This window comes from Balaenoptera borealis (assembly GCF_965194805.1).
Source record: "Balaenoptera borealis genome assembly, chromosome: 3".
NCBI lineage: Eukaryota > Metazoa > Chordata > Mammalia > Artiodactyla > Balaenopteridae > Balaenoptera > Balaenoptera borealis.
The window spans coordinates 24,974,243-24,995,750 of NC_138866.1; the positions used below are offsets into that span (position 1 = coordinate 24,974,243).

The following is a 21,508-nucleotide window of genomic DNA, read 5'->3' on the forward strand; positions in this document are numbered from 1 at the left end:
TTGAGCACTCACCCTCCCCAGCCTGGTGTTCCTCATAGCTCTGTTTAAACACCATCTGTGTACAAGTTCCTCAGGAGCATTATTGTTAGCCCTAACTGAAGTAAATAGCATTGTGACTTAAGGTATTCCATATACCAAACACCTTCATAATTCAGAGTCCTATAAGAAATCACAAAGGTGTGGTATCATAGGAAAAGATAGTCTTAAAGGCCAAAGTCAGTCTGCTTCTCATCATTACTTCAGTTTTGTATAGCTCTGTTGTGTTTATTAGTACGTAGCTGAGGAAACTGAGGTTCTAAGAAGTTAAGTGACTTATCTAAGTCTTGCATTAAGTAAGTGATAGAGCTAAGTTTAGGACCCCAAACTTATGACTCCTAACTGCCCCATATCAGAAATGCCTTTAGAGGTTTGAGATTCTCACAGTTAATCTGTAAAATAGCTTTAGCCCACTGACTTCTGTTTCCTTCCTGCCAGGTGGTCAAATCTCACCTAAATGTGTCCTCAGTCAGTGACCATGATGCATACAGAGCTGGACTTCAGCCGGTAAGCAAGTGGAGAGCCTACGGACTCCAAGGTTATCCTGGTGAGTGCACTTGAGCTCAGAAGGCAAAATGAATCATTTGTCTAATTTTGGAGGAGGAGTTAAAATCAAGTAAATAGACAAAGAAGAAAACTAAACACACAAATATTCCACTCCCACACCCCTCCTGAATTCTGCCTTGTCTAAGATTTCCATTTATTTGGCATTCCCAAAGGATAGAACAGGAGTCAGTAATGCCTGCCTTATGGTGCAGAAAGTGACAAACCAGGTACAAATCAAAAATTAGGACACTGACTCTGGGCTCCCTGCTGCAGCTCTGAACATCTACTCTGGCAAAAGAAGCACTTCGAATTGATAGAGTAACTCATAATGTTCACTCAAGTCACAAAATCCCTACATTCGCAAATGGCATAACAACTTAAAAATTGTTGCTTTCATCAAGGCTGAATTTTTGAAAAGAATTAAAGTTAATGAGATCAAAAGTCCTAAAAGACTAAATAATCTAGAATTTTGAATTTTAGTGATATCAGGTAGTTCATTTTACAGATAGAGAAATTAAGACAATGATGAAGGGTGGGTAATGTTATTAACCTTTTTTCTAGGCTCATGGGACCATTGTGTTGATAGATTAATTATCATGAACGATTTAGAAAATTTGCAAATGCCTTATTTGGCCAAACGATTTTATATTTGCATCCTGTTTCTAGAAGACATAAAGTTAACATTGCACTTGTGATTTCAAATATGGATCAAAAGCAAGAAAAATTCCTTTAAAAAAAATTAATTTTCGTTGTTCCAAGGGCCAGGTCTGTGTTACAGTTATTAGTACATTATCAGCACTGAAGTATATGTTGATAACATTGGAAGGGGTAACAGCTTTAAAACTTTTATAAAAGGCCTTGTGCACTTTAGTTCTATATTAAAGAACTAAAGACCAGTTTTGTGTCTGAAGTCACAAAGGAAACAGTTGAATGGTGGCTTTTATATATGAAAGCATTGCTCTTCCTGAGTTTGAGTAAATGAGGAGCATACATCACCAGTAGTGTTCTGTGCACCTTTTGTTCTTGAATGCTGCGCTTTACCTTTCAGGCCTTGCTCCTGTTTTCATGGCCATGTTTCTGTTGCTGTGCCTTCTTCCCTTAACAGATTGTTCAGACTACAAAATTATCAATCCCACTTCGGTTTTCTATAGTCCAGATTGGAGTATACCTCATTTTATTGTGCTTCACAGATACTGTTTTTGGTTTGTTTGTTTTTCTTTTTTACAAACTGAAGGTTTTTGGCAACGCTGCATTAAGCAAGTCTGTCGGTGCCATTTTCCCAACAGCATTTGCTCACTTTGTGTCTCTGTCACATTTTGATAATTCTCATAATATTTCAAACCCTCCACCGGCAAAAAAGTTACAACTCAGTAAAGGCTCACATGATGGTTAGCATTTTTTAGCATTATTTTATATAATTTAAATAAATAAATTAAATTTTTTAATTAAAGTGTGTTCATTGTTTTTTTAGACATAATGCTATTGCACAGTCAATAGAGTACAGTAGAGCGTAAGTATAAGTTTTATATGCACTGGGAAACAAAAAATTGGTGTGACTTGCAATATTTGCTTTATTGCCGTGGTCTAGAACCAAAGTTGCAGTATCTCTGAGGTATGATTGTACTTGCTATTTGAGGTTTCCTAGGACTTCACACTTAAGCCACATCATTTGAGTTGGTACCTCATTATGTTATGTTTCCTGCCATTGTAAGCTGCATTTAATTTAAGTACAATGTCCAGAACATGTGAAAGGAGTCTCCTCTTACTCTGACTTGATCAGAAGGATTATGTTTACTTCCGGATCCTGCTTATTCTGAAGGAACCTGAGTATACCACAAGCTGTCCTTACAAGAGTGAGCAGGAGGGTGATGGGTCTGAAGACCAGAAGCTGAGCCTGGGGAAGAGTAGACCTGAGTGGGAACATGACAGCATCAAACATTTGAAATTTTGTCGTACACAAAAAGGGGTGGGAAGCAATGCATACTAGTGATTAAGGTCTGACACCAGATTACATGGCTTCATGTCCTGGCTCTATCACTTCCTACTGTATGATCTTGGGCAGGTTTCTTAATCTCTCTTGGCCTCAGTTTCCTCATATGTAAAATGTGTCTAAAGATAGTACCCACTTCATAAGGTTAGGATTAAATGTGGTGTACAGGTAAAGTACTTAGGTCAGTGCCTTGCACATAGTAAATGCTCAGTAAATGTTAGCTACAGAGTTAGAGGCATTTATCAGGAAGAATTGACAACTGATTTGGGGTTGCTGTATGTGTCAGGACCTGAGACCAATGCATGAAAAATTAAAAAGAGGCAAATTTTAACTCCATAAAAGGAAGACAGCAGTTGTCTGGACTGGACTGCCTATAAAAGTACTCAGTTTCCTGTCACTGTTCAAACTTGAATTAGATCAGAAGTATTCTTCCTTTGATGTGATATCTTTGTGGGTATTATAATATTCTTATTTTGTGAAATAGTGGTGATAGCAGACAGTAGGTTATTGGAAATTTTTTTCATATCTTTTTTTTTTCTTTAAAAATATTGACAGTCCTGTTACTCCTAAATTATTTGGAGAATTTGACTAATACATGACATGCAGAAGTAGCCTCCAACTTATAAGTGAATGTCCATTCCTGTCCTCCAATTTTAGAGGAAAAGGGATTGCTTCTGTTCAAAACCACTCCCTTCACCCTTTAATCCCACCTTCTTTTACCCCTTCCAGCTCTCAAGACCTTGCTGTGTTCCTTTCTTCTCTTCTGTTTTCAACCAGTTCCTTTCTGCTGGCTCTTTGCTCATGTAAGCATGCTTAGGTCTTTCCAAACCCTAAAAACGATAAACTCCCCCCTTATTCTTCTGTGACTACTCCTCAGCCTTTGTTTCCTTTCACAGCCAGACTTCTAAAGGCATTATCTGTATAACCGTCTCTACTGTTCTATCTCCAGGAACTTAGGAGAAAGTTTTTCATCTCTTTATCTCTAATTCTTAAGAAAGTACATATAGTGTACATTCATTGAATGTTCGATGAATGAATCTTTAACCATGCGTAGCATTCCAGTTAAGTATTGTTATTCGTCTTTTACAGAGGAGAAATGGTTAGGTATTTGCATACTGAGCAGATGTCTATACCACCTTTCTTCCCTGTTATAGTAGTCAAAGTTCAAAGGAAGCAGAAATCACACCAATTATCTTAACAGATGATGTAATATAAAAAAAATCATTAGCCAGATATTAGAAAACAAAAAAGGCAACACTGAGATATCACAAAAGTAGTAACTTCAGGAAGCAGTTTCCACCTCTCTAAATGATACCTGGTGAAATTTGAGGGGTGACTTGTCAGTTTCAGTTCTGAAGTTTGCTTTGGAATAACACAATTGACAATTGTGTAATATTTGTTTCTCTTGAGGGTAACCCAAAAAACTAGAGATAATTGCATAGTGGTAGATGTCTAACATTCATCATCAGAACAGCTTTTTATTAACTTGAAGGAACTCCTCTTCCTCTAAAATTAGAGAATAGAAGTGAGAATATACGCTTATGTGTGGAAGCCACTGGAAGCATTAGCAAAAGGAGACACGGAATAAATAATAATGTAATGGGTATAAGGATGTCAACAAAAATACACGATCTGATTAACTGATGGAGGATTTCCTCCTCTTCTTTTTTTCTCATCCATCTTTTGTATAGGATTTATTTTTATCCCAAACCCCTTCCTCCCAGGTTACCAGTGGCACTGGGTGAAGCAGTGCCTTAAGTTATATTCTCAGAAACCTAATGTATGTAACCTGGACAAACATATGACTAAAGAAGAGACCCAAGATTTGTGGGAACAGAGCAAAGAGTTTCTAAGGTAAGTCTTACCAGTCACAATAAAGCATTAGTATTCAGCTCACGTCATCACAGATCTTTGAAGGAACTACTCTATAATAGTTCAGTGAAAGTAACTAACATATTTATTTTTCCTCATTTCCACGCAAATACAGCACAGTTATATTCTTTCCCCCAGGAACATTTGGACAGACACTTTGACCGTTATATTGAATTGAGGTCCACTTTAAAGATTTGCTTATCATATCTTAGATATCGAGTTCATCCTCATTAATCATCAGATGATCCATTTTCATTCGGCTTCAGCCCTTTTTTTTCTACCTAAAGTGAGTTCCTTTGGAGACTTACGGTATCCTGAAGAAAGTAACACTGAAAGCACTACTCTCCTAGATGAAGTCAGTGTTACTGCCTGTTTTACGGTAGGTCAACTGTTGTTCATGGAAACTAGTCCTTGTACCTTAATGTTGTTTCAGCATTTCATTCATTCTACAGATGTATTTTTAAAATTTATTTATTTTTATTTATTTTACTATTGTTTGTATTTATTTAGTTATTTTTTGTCTTCGTTGGGTCTTCGTTGCTGCGCGTGGGCTTTCTTTAGTTGTCACGAGCAGGGGCTTCTTTTCATTGCGGCGCGTGGGCTTCTCATTGCAGTGGCTTCTTTTGTTGCGGAGCATGGGCTCCAGGCACACAGGCTTCAGTAGTTGTGGCACATGGGCTCAGTGGTTGTGGCTCGCGGGCTCTAGAGCACAGGCTCAGTAGTTGTGGTGCACGGGCTTAGTTGCTCTGTGGCATGTGGGATCTTATCGGACCAGGGCTTGAACCTGTGTCCCTTGCATTGGCAGGCAGATTCTTAACCACCGTGCCACCAGGGAAGCCCCTACAAATATTTTTTGAGGGTCAGTTATGTACCAGGTGTGATGCTAAGCACTGGAGATAAAAAGATAAACAGGACACTGTCCCTGCACTCAGGAGTGCATAGTCTACAGTAGGAACTCAGTATCGAAAGGAATAAAATAATAGAGCTCAGAAACTGCTACGATAGGTGTTTAGGAAAATGCAGTGGGGGCCAGAGGAAGAAATTCTTCCAGGCAAGAAGGAGGTGTCAGGGAAAAATGATTTTTTAATTGGGCCCATTATCCTCTTTTTTTCTCTGTCCATTTGAAATGAGTCTTCAAAAATGATAAGGAGTTTGCCAGTCAGAAAAGCAAGAAGGCTGTTGTCGGTAGAGAAAGCAGCCTGAGCAAAGACAGAGTAACTTGTTCTGTGAGATAGGAGCACAGAATATGTACATTCCTGTGTTCATTCAACAAATATCTGTTGAGTTTCTGCTATGTCAGATACAGAAACATATCTTGTGTTATGTGCTTGTGTGTTAGAGATTCAAGACCAAAAAGACACAGTTCCTACCTTCAAGCAGTTTGTAGATTAGTCGAGGACAGAGACATGTAAACATAATTAAATACAATTTGGCAGGTACAGGGATAGAGTTTATAAGATGATGAGTATGGTCACTGAAGTGGCTAGATTGAAGATAGATGATGGGAGATGCTTTCTGGAAGTCATGAATAGAATTGGCAAGAGATGACACCGGAAAGGTAGGTTAGGGCCAGATTGTAAAGAGTTCAGTGATGTAAAGTACTAGTTCTAGAGTCAGATTGCCTGGGTTCAAATCCCAGCTCTGCCACTTACTAGCTTTGTTAACTTAAGCAGTTTCTTAACCTTTCTGTACTTCAGAGTAGTCTTTTCCTCATTTAATAGTGTGAGGATTAAACAAGATAATATGTGAGAAATCCTTAGAACAGCCTGTTAAAACCATTATACCAGCTTTGTGTGGTCTGTTTGAACTTAAGTGGCTCTAATGGTATAGTTTTCAGAAACTATGTCATGTTAATTCTAGCGGGGAAATAGACGATTTTCTTAAGTTGAAAGGAAAATGAAAATTAAGTGCATTGGTTTTCCTTTAAAACACTCTTGGTCTGTAGGTTATGTTATAGGCAAGAGCAGTAAGGAAAATCCTGTTCTCAAGTATGTCTTCTGTAGAATTGAGAGCAAAGTAAAGGAAGATCATGGCTGAGTGAAATTAGTCAGAGAGCTTAAAGTTTGTTACTAAGCCAGCCTGTGTTTTCAAGCAATTGATTTTTTTGTTTCTGACAAATGACTGTAGAAATCCCAGTTGTCATCTTCTAAAATAGCTCAGATGAATCTCTTTAATAAATCATCCTGTAAACAATGGTGAGATACCTTTTTTTGGGTCTAATAAATTAGCAAAAATGAAAAATGCTATGGTCATACCTTCTGTTGTCAAGGGTTGGAAGAAATTGATATGCTCAGACATTGCTGGCAGCACTGAAAATCGATGAGGGACTAGTTCTCCTTCTGTCACTGTATAGAATGTGTGTTTCAATTTCCTTATCTGGGAAACAAAGGGATTGGGCTGGATAAGCCATTCAAAGTGGCTGAATCACGGTCAGAGTCACCTAGACAGTACATGCCAGTTCTCCCACTTTCCCAGAGCATATCAGAAAGGGAGAGGGTCTGTGGTTCAAAAAGATTTCCCTAGAGATTCTGATTATCTACCATAACATTCACATTGAGAACCACTGAACTAGAGGACCTCTAAGAATACTTTCGATTTTAACTTTCTAGGTTTCTGTGGTCAGGGAAGAAGAAACTTCTAAGTAGGAAATGAAGGAATATTTGGAACATATTAGCAAAAATGGTTTGTTCACAATATTAGGACACCTCAATTCTATGTTTTGTTCAAAGTTTATTGTCAGTGAATAGTGTAGCTAGAGATTCTCGCACAAGAGTACAATAGTTAGGTGTAAGCATCTTTATTGCAGCATTGTTTGTAATGGGGGGAAAATGAGAAACAAGTGTCTGTCAGCAGGAGATCAGATAAATCAAGCATGACAGACCCCAGCAGTAGAATGCAGCCACTACACAGCCATTAAAAAATCCTAACTCCAACCCTCCAGCAAATATAGTAGGGTCTACAGTTGTAATAAACAAAATCATTCCTCAGCATCTCCCATCACAACCACTGTAGTCTAAGCCACCATCATTTACTGCAGTAGCCTCCTAACCAGTCTCCCTGTGTCTGCTCTTGTGCCTCTTCAGTCTGTTTTCTACAGAGTATAGAAATCGTGTCATTTCTTTTATAGTTTCTAATGTGCAATACTGCAGTTCAATTCTAATGCAAACCATCCAGAGTCAGCACAGACATCACAAGTTAAGGGCGTGGTCCTTAACCAAATTACCCTCACTTCAGACACCACCTACAAGTTTGGGAGGGCCCCAGGCTGTACACACTTCTTACCAACTGGTTACAAATTCAGGGGAATTCCCATGACCTCCTCAGGTTCATTAACTCACTAGAACAACTCCTAAAACTCAATATACTTATGATTATAATTTTACTATAAAGGATACAAATCAGGGCCATCCAATGAAGAGATCTGTAGGGTGATGTCTGGGAGGGTCCTGAATACAGAGCTTCCATGTCCTCTTCCCATGGAATCAGGGCATGTAGCCCTCCCAGGAAGCTCTCCCAAGGCCTAGTGTTCACAGTTTTTATTGGGATTTCACTACTTGAACATGACTGATTGACTCATTGGCCGCATGCTTGAACTCAGTCTCTAGCCCTCCACCTATCGAGTAGGTCATGTTAATATCACTTCAAGCCTAAACCCTCTAAGTTGACACTGGTCTTTCTAGCTTAACAAACCCACATCCTGAGTCATCTTTTTAGCATAAACTCAGGTGTGGTCTTAGGGTCCACAGTGAATAACAGATACTCCTATCCCTCCCAGAAATTCCAAGGGTTTAAAACCTTGCTGTAAAGAACCAAGGACAAAGGCCAGTCAGATTCTTTGTTTACAGCCCCATCACACTTGGAATAAAATCAGACGTTAAGGCCATGAGGCCTAGATGATCTGGCTCTCCCGCCTCATCTCCTTTTCCTTTTCATTTATTCTCCAGCAGTACTGGCTTCCATTCTATTCCTTAAACGCATCAGGCATGCTCAGATTCTTTTTGTACAAGCTGTTTGTTCTCATGTCATTTTATGAGATGATTCCTTTATTCAGTTAAAAATAGCCCCTGTGGCTTCCCTGGTGGCGCAGTGGTTGAGAATCTGACTGCCAATGCAGGGGACACGGGTTCGAGCCCTGGTCTGGGAAGATCCCACATGCCGCAGAGCAACTAGGCCCGTGAGCCACAACTACTGAGCCTGCGCGTCTGGAGCTTGTGCTCCGCAACAAGAGAGGTCGTGATAGTGAGAGGCCCGCGCACCGCGATGAAGAGTGGCCCCCACTTGCCACAACTAGAGAAAGCCCTCGCACAGAAACAAAGACCCAACACAGCCCTAAATAAATAAATAAATAAATAATTTTTAAAAAAAATACCCCTGTTTCCCGTCCTCTTTATCCCTTTGCCCTGTGTTTTTATTCTTCAGTGCATGGTAGTTACTAAATAAATATTTGTAGAATTACTTAGTTAATGGATACTTTCTTATGCCTTTTGAATTTTGTGAATGTATTATCTATTCAAAAATAACTTTTTAAAGAATAAGGCAAGGGATAATATACATTTAAATAAAGCAGCTTAGCTTTATTTATTCCGTAAGTTAGCTTAAGAAGTGCTTTGTATCCATTTTTGTATGTGTGCTTTTTTCCATTGATATTCTCATTGTGGAAGCAGAACTAATTCCTTCCCCTTTTTGTTTCTTTAAGACTTTGTTTATGATGCTGTTATAGCATTTATTGTAGTGAATCCTGTCATCTGCCCCCTTCTCCTTCCTACTACCTGCCCTGCCCCTATCCCTGCGCCCAGACCTTGAAATTCTTGTAGCCTTGGCGCCAACCACAGTTCTTAGTATATATTAGAAGGTGTTTAGTAAATACTAATTTTAAGTAAATTGATATCTTCTCTATTAGCCCAATAAAAGCATAATGCTGAACTTGAGAATCATCAATTAAAAACTGTATAGTACAATACCTTTCCATCTTACTTTCATTAATTTATTAAATAGTGTACATTTGTGCTTTAGGAAATATTTGGTGCTAGCATAGATATAAAACTCATTCCATGTCTTTGAGGAAGGGACTATTAAAGGAGGAATTCAGGTGCTTTCATAAGGTATTTACAGCACTAAAGCTGTATTCTTTAATAGAGGAAGTTTTAAGGTGCGGTATGGGCACAGTAGAGGGAGAGACTGAGTCGAGGATAAAGATTTCCCTTAAGTGTTTAAACTATGTGTGGGAAAGCAAGTTAGAAAAATCTGCTACGCAGAGAGTAGAGTAGGAGAGGAGAGAGCATTTCAGTAGAAAATTGTATGGTCAAAAACACAGCCATGAAAGAAGGAGGGTAGGATACCTTGTAGGAAATACTTAAAGATGAAACTAGAAAGGTTCATGCCAGATTATAAGGGGGTTTGCATGCCATATAGTATAGGCAAAGAATTAATCGATCAAAGAAAGAAATGGAAACATTTTATTTGAGCCAAATTGAGGATTATTACCTGGGAACAGCATGTTAGAAAGCTCCAAGAACTGTTCAGCCATTAGAAGTCGAGGCACAGTTATATAAGTTTTTTGACACAGAGAGTTGTATATTAAGTGATGGATTATTGACAGTTTACACATCCAGATCTAAGCATCGCCTTACAAGATCAAGAAGGAACGTTATCTTTTAAGGAGTTGTCTTGTTGCTAAGAGAATGTTGCTGTTTATGTGAGCAGGTATTTCTGCTGATGGGGGAGGTTTGCTCGATGCATAATGCAGATACACAATGCACAGTAAGGGGAAGAGAGGGAGCCAAAGGGCAGAGAAGATTTTTTTATGTTTAAATTTTTCTTGTCTTGGGAGTTCCCTGGCTGTCCGATGGTTGAGACTCCACACTCTCACTGCCAAGGGCCCAGGTTCAGTCCCTGGTCAAGGAACTAAGATCTCACAAGAAGTGCGGCGCAGCAAATAAATAAATGAATGAATGAATTTATCTCGTCTTGCCAAAAAACATAAATTTTATTTCACAGTAGGAAAATGTGGACTTTGTCCTTATAAACAGGAGGAATTCATCAAGATTAGTAATAGATTTTTCACTTTAGAGAGATAATTCTTGTGGCAGTGAGGAAAGTGGATTGAAAATTTAGTCATTGCAAAAAGCACAATTAAGAATTTAGCTTAAGGGACTTCCCTGGCCGTCCAGTGGTTAAGACTGCGCGCTTCCACTGCAGGGGGCGTGGGTTCAGTCCCTGGTTGGGGAACTAAGATCCTGCATGCTGCGCGGTGCAGCCAAAAAAAAAGAATTTAGCTTAATAACCTACGCAGAAGATGATAAAGGCCTGGAAAAGACATTTTGTATAGGGCTTGGGAACCAAGAGATTATGAAAAGTGACATAGAAGTAGTTAAGGATTATGCACAGATTTCTAAGTGACAGGCAGGTTTACACTTAAGTTGTGGGGGTTCCCCCAGGTTTATTGAGATAATTGACATATAACAGTGTGTTAGTCCAGGGTGTACGGCATGATGATTTCATACGTGTGTATATTCCAGATGGTTATCACAATAAATTTCGTTCACGTCAGTCACCTTGCATCATTACAAATTATTTTTCTTGTGATAAGAACTTTTAAGATCTACTCTCTTAGCAACTTTCTCGTATATAATACAGGGTTAACTTTAGTCACCATGCTGTACTTTACATCCCCAAAACTTACTTCTCCTACAACGACAAGTTTTTATCTTTTGACCACCTTTACCCATTTTCTCACTCACACACACACACACACACCACCCCAGCCTCTGGCAACCACCAGTCTGTTCTATTTCAGATTTTTTAGAGTCCACATAAAAGTATGATCATTTGTCTTTATCTCATTTATTCCATTTAGCATAATGCCATCAAGTTTCATCCAAGTTGTCACAAATGGCAGGATTTCCCTTTTTTATGTCTGAATAATATTCTACTGTGTGTGTATCACGTTTTCTTTATCCATTCATCTGTCATTGGACACTTAGGTTGTTTCCATGTCTTGGCTGTTGTAAATAATGCTGTAATTATTTATTTATGCAAAACAGTATAGAAGTTTCTCAGAAAATTAAAAATAGAACTACCATATGATCCAGCAATTCCACTTCTCAGTCTATATCCAAAGGAAACATAATCATTATCTCAAAAACATACCTGCACCTCCGTGTTCCTCAGTGGAACATTATATACTAAGATTTAATGGAAATAAGGTTTGGAGGAAGAGGAGAATGAGCAGAGATGATCCTTAGTGTAGTTTGGGGCTTATTGTTTTTGAAATGCCTGTGGAGTATCCACATGGAGATGTTTAGTATGCCTTTGGAAATATGGAGCTGAGCTTAGGAGCATAATGAGAGAGAGGGAGAGAAACAGAGATAGATAGATGTGGGAGTTACACATGAAGGCCATAGTGAAGTGAACAGTGGGAATAATGTGTTTTTTTGTTTGTTTATGGAAAACGTACAGAGAAAAGAAGGCGATTGGCCCTAGGAAGCATCAGCTCTGGGTGGGAAAAATAGTACTATTACAAGCCAAGGCAGGAAAGTGTTTCCAAAATAAGAGAAGGACCAACCATGTCTGTAGGCCTGGGATTTGACAATTAAGTGGTATAATTGAAACTAAACTAGTTTTGGTGGAGTGGTGTAAGCAAAAGTCAGATCTCAGAGGGGGTGGGCAGCAAATATTGAGTCCTTTAGGAACATTTAATTGTGAAGAGAAGAAGCGATGTGGAGCAGAGGGAGGCAGGACATATAGGGTACCCGAGGAAGAGGTCAAGTTGAAAAGATGTTTTCTCAAGTATGTGGAAATGTTGAACATTTTTGCAGATCAAGAGGAAGAAACAAGTACACAGGAAGAGTTGAAAATATGAGAAGAAAGATGATAATGGAGAAGGGCCTCAGAGGCTACATCAGGGAAATGGGAGATAGTATAGGTGGAGAATTGGCCTTAATGAAAAGAAGTAAGACCACTGCTGAAACCAGGAAGGAAGGACAGAGTAAGGATTTCAAAAAGTTTAGAGGTGTAGGGGAGGAAAGTTGAAATCATTAACTGGATCACTTGATCAGGCCTCATATTCTCCTTGTCCTGGAAGGGAGTAAGAGCAGGACTGAGGACTTGGGATAAATGATGAAAGTTTAGAACAGAAGGTAGAAGATTAGATAAGACTAACATTTGCAAGATAGCAAAAGGGTGTTAAGGTAGAGTTGGATGTCCATTTGCGCTGACTGAGAGATTCAGGTTGAGAAGGGAAACAAAACTGGAAGCACTCAAATACTGAAAAAATGGAGTTCTAGGGACAGGAGATGGAACTTTAGGTTTAATGGAAATGAGAGACTAGGAAAGGAAGGACAGAAAGCTGTAGTCGTGGAGGGAAATATTCAGAGTTATGAAAGACACAATCCCTAAATCTTTAAAAATGATGGAAAAAGCAATACCTGCAATAGGATTTTGAAGGTTTTCTGTCATAAACAACCTTCAGACTTCTGTCCTGAGTGAGTAGTTTTGCTTTCACAATGGTTCACTAATGTCCCTTGAGGCAAGAAAGAAAAGAAAATACCAATGCTTACCCACTGCACAGAGAGTGGACAAGCAGGACAGGAGTTCATTTCCACCCAGTTAGGGTTCAGTTGAAAGCAGTGCTATAGGATGAGACTGCTGAAAGAAATGCCAGCGCTTACATCAAGCTTTTACCCCTGACAGAAAGTGAGCAAAGTGCTGGGTGGGCACATTCACCAGGGGAGAAGGTGCCAGCCCACCCATCCATCATCCTCCAGCTAGTGCCTGGAGGGGCAGCATGTTTCTGTTTGCAGTGAGAACCAATAATTAGGGTCACACCTGCTTGAAAACATTCTTCTGGATAATTGGGTGAAGATTTAAAGTTAGGTTAGGTGCCAACATATTCCCTGCATTCCTTAGGGTGGATAAGTGGCTCCACTGGCACTGAGCCTTCTTGGCTTCTTTTTTGGACAAATCAGGTACAAAAAAAGAACAGCCCACCCATCCTTTCATTAATCCCTCAGTATTTTCTGTTTGAAAAAGATCTGGGAGCATGTGAAACTTGGTTTGGGCCTTACACTATTCACAATGTTCAAGTGAATTTTTTGGAATCTTTGTTACCCAAGAGGCCTGTGGGCACCAGAAAGGTCCCTAAGTGGTACTAAGACAAGAAATGTCTAGCACTGGCCAGTCCTGCTCTCACATCTTGAAGGCAAGTGTTACAACAATTGTTGCTACTTTCCTTCCAGAAATTCTATACAAAGGCAAGAATGGAAGTCAAGTTCTCAGAAGAGAATATGAAATAAGGGATAGAATCTCATACCTACCTGGGTCTAACACATTATGTACATACATACATACACACACACACACACACACACACACACACACACACACACACACACACACACATTCTCACCTCAAAATGGCACACTCGGTGATCACAACTGTTCTTTCACTAAGCGTCTTTAAGCTTTTTTTTTCCTTTTTGTTATGAGGACTGGGCTTAATGCTTGTGAAAGTATGGCTCTTCTCTGGCTTCTTTTGCATCCTGGACCTATCCCCCTCTATAATATAAGGCAATACCCAAAGCCTTTTTTATAGTGATACAGTTAAGGTAGAAAAGACATGTTCTTTTGGTTTCCTAAAAAAGAAACTAAATTTTATAGGGTATGCTATAGGCTATATCTTCATGTTTGGTTGTTACTATAATTTTGATAATTTTATTAACACCATAAACCTATGTTAATTATAATAATGTATACTCTGTTCTTAAAGAACATTAGACCCAATCTTTTGATGAAAAGCAGCTTATTGGTGCCATATCAAATGTCTAAAATGCCGTCAAGTTTTCAGAGCTGCCTTGTTATCTTTATTTGTACAGATCAATCTGATTTGGGGTTCTTTGTCAAGAATAAAATGATCTCTTATTGAGCTAGAAAGAGACAGAGTTTTCTTTTTTAATTTTGGCTAGAATAGTGTTTCTCAAAGTGTGGTTCCTGGACCAGCAGCATCAGCATGATCTAAAGAAGCTCAGTGCCCAGATTGTTACTAGGGGATGGCACTTAGGCAGTCTCTGCCTGACAGGTACCAAAATCCAGACTCCCAGAGGGGAGGCAGGTGTTCAGCATAAACTGTATTGTTTATAGAGACAGTGTAGGCACAGTGAGTCCTGGCAGTGGTGTGAACCTCCCCAGAATCCAAGTTCCAGATGCTTGCCAAGGGCCAACCTAATATGCAGTGCTTTCAAAGGATAGCAGTTGGACCTGCTACGCCTCTTTTCTTCACAGCTGTCCTAAATATATCAGTGTTTGATCCATTCTTTTTATTTACTTACTGGTCTTGATGTATGTCTGTGTGGCAATTTCCTTAGAATGTAAACTCTTTGAGGACAGATAGCATCTATTCTGTAAACTTTGTCAGACCTCAAGATGAGTGCTACTTACAGTGTAAGCCTGTAATAAATCCTTTGCTTCTGTTCATGCTTTGTGCCTATATTGCCTATTGCATCACTCCTTGTTTAAATGCTGGCCATTCTTCAATGCCATACTCAACTCCCCAACTCTGCCATGAAGCCTTAACTGATTAGACAGTTGACTTTGAGCTCTCCTTTTTCTTAATTCTAGTGGCCTTCCAAGTCTTGTGCTATTCAGTTTAGTGCTAGATTTTATACTACCTTAAATTTTCCCCTCATTTCTTATACTTATCCGTCATCTCCTGTCAAAATATAAACTCCTTAAAGCAGCCTAATCTTTTCTTTTTTAAAGAGCAGTGGTTCTTAGACCCCAAAAAAATTTTTTTTGATTAATGATGTAAATTACATAGAAAAAACAAACTAAATAAAATGATTAGACCTAGCATTCTTGTATTTTTAGATATTTAGAGGTAAACAAACAAGCTTCCTCTTTAGAAGGAGAGTAGTTAGGGAATTCCCTGATGGTCCAGTGGTTAGGACTCTGTGCTTTCACTGACGAGTGCCCTGGGTTCAATCCCTGGTCGGGGAAGTAAGGTCCCGCAAGCCACGCAGCATGGCCAAAAAAGAAAAAAAGAAAAAGAGTAGTTAATCCCATAGGTTTGATTAGACAAGATATAATTACAGAAAGGATACCTCCATTTTACAGAAACCTCCTGTGGTTTGAATAAGGGAATGTCAGAAACCAAATCAATTACAGTGGCCCTTAATTGTTAGCTGAGCCTCAGTTATCTTAAGTTGTTAATATGGGGTTAAAGAAGTCATGTTAAACCAGTAATTTTTGATTGTATACTGTATTTTGCCAAATGTTTTTTCCCCCAAACTACAATTCTGGGAAGCCACATTATTCTAGACATAGTGATAGCTATAATTAATCACATCCTGCTTCTGGCAAACCAAACTGAACATGTTCTGTTAGCCAAATTTTCAGTTATCTGTAGGGCTCTTTGTCCCATTTCCCATGGACAGGTAAAGGCATTTCTGTTGTCATTTTGTTTTATCATTATTGAGATGCTGGAGATTTGACATTTAAAATTGATCCCATTCAGCAGAGGATTTAGAACCAACGATTAGAAATTAGAAATGCTAACGTGTGTTTTAGTAGTATTGTATTCTTGGTCAACTCATTTCTGTTCTAATTTCCCCTGTGGAGATCTTGGCTAACAGCTTATATAGAATACCAAATTTAAGACTCCAGGATCCATACAACAGGCTATTGCTGCCATTTGAAATGAATAAATCATCTTTTGTCTCCAATCTTTGCAGGTATAAAGAAGTGAATAAACGGAGACCCCGAAGTTTACTAGAGAAACTACGCTGGGTGACCCTAGGCTACCATTATAACTGGGACAATAAGGTATTCAAATTTTCTTGCTAATTCCATTGTTTTTCCATTTTTATGCTTTTTGGGCCACATAGTTTGACTTCTTCCTGGCCAAGCTTAAAGTATCAGATTATACATTTGCGGAAGGATTTCTTTTATTTATTCCCTCCTAAAATCCTCTTGTTATGGTATCTCAAGAGGAATGAATAATTTATCAAGAGAAAATTACTTTTTCATATGTTCTCAGGTTATATTATTTTCTCAGAAGTCATTGGTGCTTCTTCTGGGGAGGTTTCAGGGATACAGATTTTTCTTTACTGTATTCAAGAGCAGTTCTCAATTACAATCTTTATTTCCATTATTATTTAGTGTTTGTTGATCATTTATTTTCTACATACTATGTGCCTGGAGTAAAAGAAGCTCCATGTACTTCTGGTATTCTCTTCCATCAACTCACAAAAGAACTTTCAAGATCTAGACGCCTTTGACTGCTATATAAGGTCTGATCAGGAGAGAGATGGGAAAGAATGTCCTACAGTTAACAAAGTTCCATGTTTTCTTGAGGTACAATTTCTTCTTTCCTGACCCCTACAATTCAGAAAATGCCTCCTTTATCGCTGGCATCTCAGTGCCTCTTTTCTCAGTGAGATGTTTGCCACCAAGTGGAAGGACTAATTCTGAGAGTAAACTGGATAAAGCAAATTGGTATAGACCATCTTCCTACTAATCAGTTACTTTTTAAGAGCTCCATAGTTTCAGTCAACCCAGCTCATTAATAAATATGTTAACTACTCAAAATAATGGTAAATGTTGCTCAGAGCTATTCATGATAAAATTCTTATTTTCAGTGATTAGATTTAATGGAAAACTAGACATCTGTATTTGGGGAAATGGCCATGTGGTTTTCTTTGGGTTAGACAGCCTGGATTTGAATCTTGGCTTCAGTATGGATAGTGCCTCCCTCATAAGGTGGTTGTGAGGATTAAATGATTAACGCCTTTGTAGTAATAACAACAGTGCCTGGCTAGTCTAAGCAGTTAAGTGTATTAACACCATAAATGTTAGCTTATTGTTCTTTATGATATTAATTTTACTGTAGATATTGTTATTCCCCAAGGAATAAGTTGACCTCATTTACTAAGAAAAACATGGAGTGAAAATTATCAAACACACTGAAAGGGTAATCAGAAAACGAGAAAGAGAATTAAGAAAGAAGAGTAGTACATAGACAGTTTGGATAGGGATGAAAGCCCAAAAAGGTAATTCTTTCATTATAGCAGAGGCAATCTAGTGCTAGAACAGGAGCTGTAAGTGGCTGGTCTTCTGAAGGACTAAAACAAAACGGTAGAGAAAACCTTAAAGTTCTCTAACTACGCCCTTAGTTTTGAGAAATTAAATAGGAGCTCTTATTTGCAGTTCAGGAAAAGAAGAAAAAAGTAAAACAGATTCCAACTGAAGAGGCTTGGCCATCCATCAAAGACTTTTCAGAAAAGTCTTTCTTAATGTGAAGTTAAAGCTCGCTTCTCAGCCCTGAACCAAGATGGCAGAGTAGAAGGAGGTGCTCTCACTCCCTCTTGTGAGAACACCAGAATCACAACTAGCTGCTGGACAATCATCGACTGGAAGACACTGGAACTCACCAAAAAAAGATACCCCACATCTGAAGACAAAGGAGAAGCCACAATGAGACGGTAGGAGGGGTGCACTCACAGTAAAATCAAATCCCATAACTGCTGGGTGGTTGACTCACAGACTGGAGAACACTTATACCACAGAAGTCCACCCACTGGAGTGAAGGTTCTGAGCCCCACATCAGGCTTCCCAACCTGGGGGTCCAGCAACGGAAGGAGGAATTCCTAGAGAATCAGGCTTTGAAGGCTAGTGGGATTTGATTGCAGGACTTCGACAGGACTCGGGGAAACAGAGACTCCACTCTTGGAGGGCATACACAAAGTAGTGTGTGCATCGGGACCCAGGGGAAGGAGCAGTGACCTCAGGGGAGACTGAACCAGACCTACCTGCTACTGTTGGAGGGTCTCCTGCAGAGGCAGGGGGTGGCTGTGGCTCACCGTGGGGACAAGGACACTGGCCAACCAACAGGGAGGGAACCCAGCTCCACCCATCAGCAGTCAAGCGGATTAAAGTTTTACTGAGCTCTGCCCACCAGAGCAACAGTCAGCTCTACCTACCACCAGTCCCTCCCATCAGGAAACTTGCACAAGCCTCTTAGGTAGCCTCATCCACCAGAGAGCAGACAGCAGAAGCAAGAAGAACTACAGTCCTGTAGCCTGTGGAACAAAAACCACATTCACAGAAAGATAGACAAGATGAAAAGACAGAGGGCTATGTACCAGATGAAGGAACAAGATAAAACCCCAGAAAAACAACTAAATGAAGTGAAGATAGGCAACCTTCCAGAAAAAGAATTCAGAATAATGATAGTGAAGATGATCCAGGACCTCGGAAAAAGAATGGAGGCAAAGATTGAGAAGATGCAAGAAATGTTTAACAAAGACCTAGAAGAATTAAAGAACAAACAAACAGAGATGAACAATACAATAACCGAAATGAAAATTACACTAGAAGGAATCAATAGCAGAATAACTGAGGCAGAAGAATGGATAAGTGACCTGGAAGACAGAATGGTAGAATTCACTGCTGTGGAACAGAATAAAGAAAAAAAAATGAAAAGAAATGAAGACAGCCTAGGAGACCTCTGGGACAACATTAAACACAGCAACATTCGCATTATAGGAGTCCCAGAAGGCGAAGAGAGAGAGAAGGGACCCGAGAAAATATTTCAAGAGATTATAGTCGAAAACTTCCCTAACATGGGAAAGGAAATAGCCACCCAAGTCCAGGAAGCGCAGAGTCCCAGGCAGGATAAACCCAAGGAGAAACATGCCGAGACACATACTAATCAAATTGACAAAAATTAAAGACAAAGAAAAATGATTGAAAGCAGCAAGGGAAAAATGACAAATAACATACAAGAACTCCCGTAAGGTTAACAGCTGATTTCTCAGCAGAAACTCCACAAGCCAGAAGGGAGTGGCATGATATACTTAAAGTGATGAAAGGGAAGAACCTACGACCAAGATTACTCTACCCGGCAAGGATCTCATTCAGATTTGATGGAGAAATCAAAAGCTTTACAGACAAGCAAAAGCTAAGAGAATTCAGCACCACCAGACCAGCTCTACAACAAATGCTAAAGGAACTTCTCGAAGTGGGAAACAGAAGAGAAGAAAAGGATCTACGAACACAAACCCATAACAATTAAGAAAATGGTCATAGGAACATACATGTCGATAATTACCTTAAACGTGAACAGATTAAATGCTCCTACCAAAAGACACAGGCTCGCTGACTGGATACTAAAACAAGACCCATATATATGCTGTCTGCAAGAGACCCACTTCAGACCTAGGGACACATACAGACTGAAAGTGAGGGGATGGAAAAAGATATTCCATGCAAATGGAAATCAAAAGAAAGCTGGAGTAGCAATACTCATATCAGATAAAATAGACTTTAAAATAAAGAATGTTACAAGAGACAAGGAAGGACACTACATAATGATCAAGGGATCAATCCAAGAAGATATAACAATTATAAATATATATGCACCCAACATGGGAGCACCTCAAAACATAAGGCAACTGCTAACAGCTATAAAAGAGGAAATCGACAGTAACACAATAATAGTGGGGGACTTTAACACCTCACTTACACCAATGGACAGATCATCCAAAATGAAAATAAATAAGGAAACACAAGCTTTAAATGACACAATAGACCAGATAGATTTAATTGATATTTATAGGACATTCCATCCAAAAACAACAGATTACACTTTCTTCTCAAGTGCGCACGGAACGTTCTCCAGGATAGATCACATCTTGGGTCACAAATCCAGCCTCAGTAAATTTAAGGAAATTGAAATCATATCAAGCATCTTTTCTGACCACAACACTATGAGATTAGAAATGAATTACAGGGAAAAAAACATAAAAATCACAAATCACGTGGAGGCTAAACAATATGTTACTAAATAACCAAGAGATCACTGAAGAAATCAAAGAGGAAATCCAAAAATACCTAGAGACTAATGACAGTGAAAACACGATGATCCAAAACCTGTGAGATGCAGCCAAAGCAGTTCCAAGAGGGAAGTTTATAGCTATACAAGCCTACCTCAAGAAACAAGAAAGATCTCAAATAAACAATCTAACCTTACACCTAAAGGAACTAGAGAAAGAAGAACAAACAAAACCCAAAGTTAGCAGAAGGAAAGAAATCATAAAGATCAGAGCAGAAATACAAACAAAGAAAACAACAACAAAGATCAATAAAACTAAAAGCTGGTTCTTTGAGAAGATAAACAAAATTGATAAACCATTAGCCAGACTCATCAAGAAAAAGAGGGAGAGGACTCAATAAAATTAGAAATGAAAAAGGAGAAGTTACAACAGACATGGCAGAAATACGAAGCGTCCTAAGAGACTACTACAAGCAACTCTATGCCAATATAATGGACAACATGGAAGAAATGGACAAATTTTTAGAAAGGTATAACCTTCCAAGACTGAACCAGGAAGAAACGGAAAATATGAACAGACCAGTCACAAGTAATGAAATTGAAACTGTGATTAAAAATCTTCCAACAAACAAAAGTCTAGGACCAAATGGCTTCACAGGTGAATTCTATCAAACATTTAGAGAAGAGCTAACACCCATCCTTCTCAAACTCTTCCAAAAAAATGGCGGAGGAAGGAACACTCCCAAACTCATTCTATGGGGCCACCATCACCCTGATACCAAAACCAGACAAAGATACTACAAAAAAAGAAAATTACAGACCAATATCACTGATGAATATAGATGCAAAAATCCTCAACAAAATACTAGCAAACAGAATCCAACAACACATTAAAAGGATCATACACCATGATCAAGTGGGATTTATCCCAGGGATGCAAGGATCCTTCAACATACGCAAATCAATCAATGTGATGCACCATATTAACAAGTTGAATAATAAAAACCATATGATCATCTCAATAGATGCAGAAAAAGCTTTTGACAAAATTCAACACCCATTTATGATAAAAAACTCTCCAGAAAGTGGGCATAGAGGGAACCTACCTCAACATAATAAAGGCCATATATGACATACCCACAGCAAACATTCTCAATGGTGAAAAACTGAAAGCACTTCCTCTAAGATCAGGAACAAGACAAGGATGTCCACTCTCACCCCTACTATTCAACATAGTTT

The 21,508-nt window shown here is 38.9% G+C and overlaps 1 protein-coding gene across 1 annotated transcript in view; it reads left to right on the forward strand.

Moving 5' to 3' along the window:
- Positions 1–21,508, forward strand: part of ALKBH1 (alkB homolog 1, histone H2A dioxygenase) — a gene marked incomplete at its 5' end in the record, with an annotated part of 30,073 nt that overhangs the window by 1,970 nt on the left and 6,595 nt on the right. The window contains 3 exons of the mRNA XM_082384739.1: positions 475–583; positions 4,264–4,426; positions 16,170–16,260. Coding sequence (XP_082240865.1) covers positions 475–583; positions 4,264–4,426; positions 16,170–16,260 — 363 coding nt within the window. The remainder of the gene's footprint in view (positions 1–474; positions 584–4,263; positions 4,427–16,169; positions 16,261–21,508) is intronic.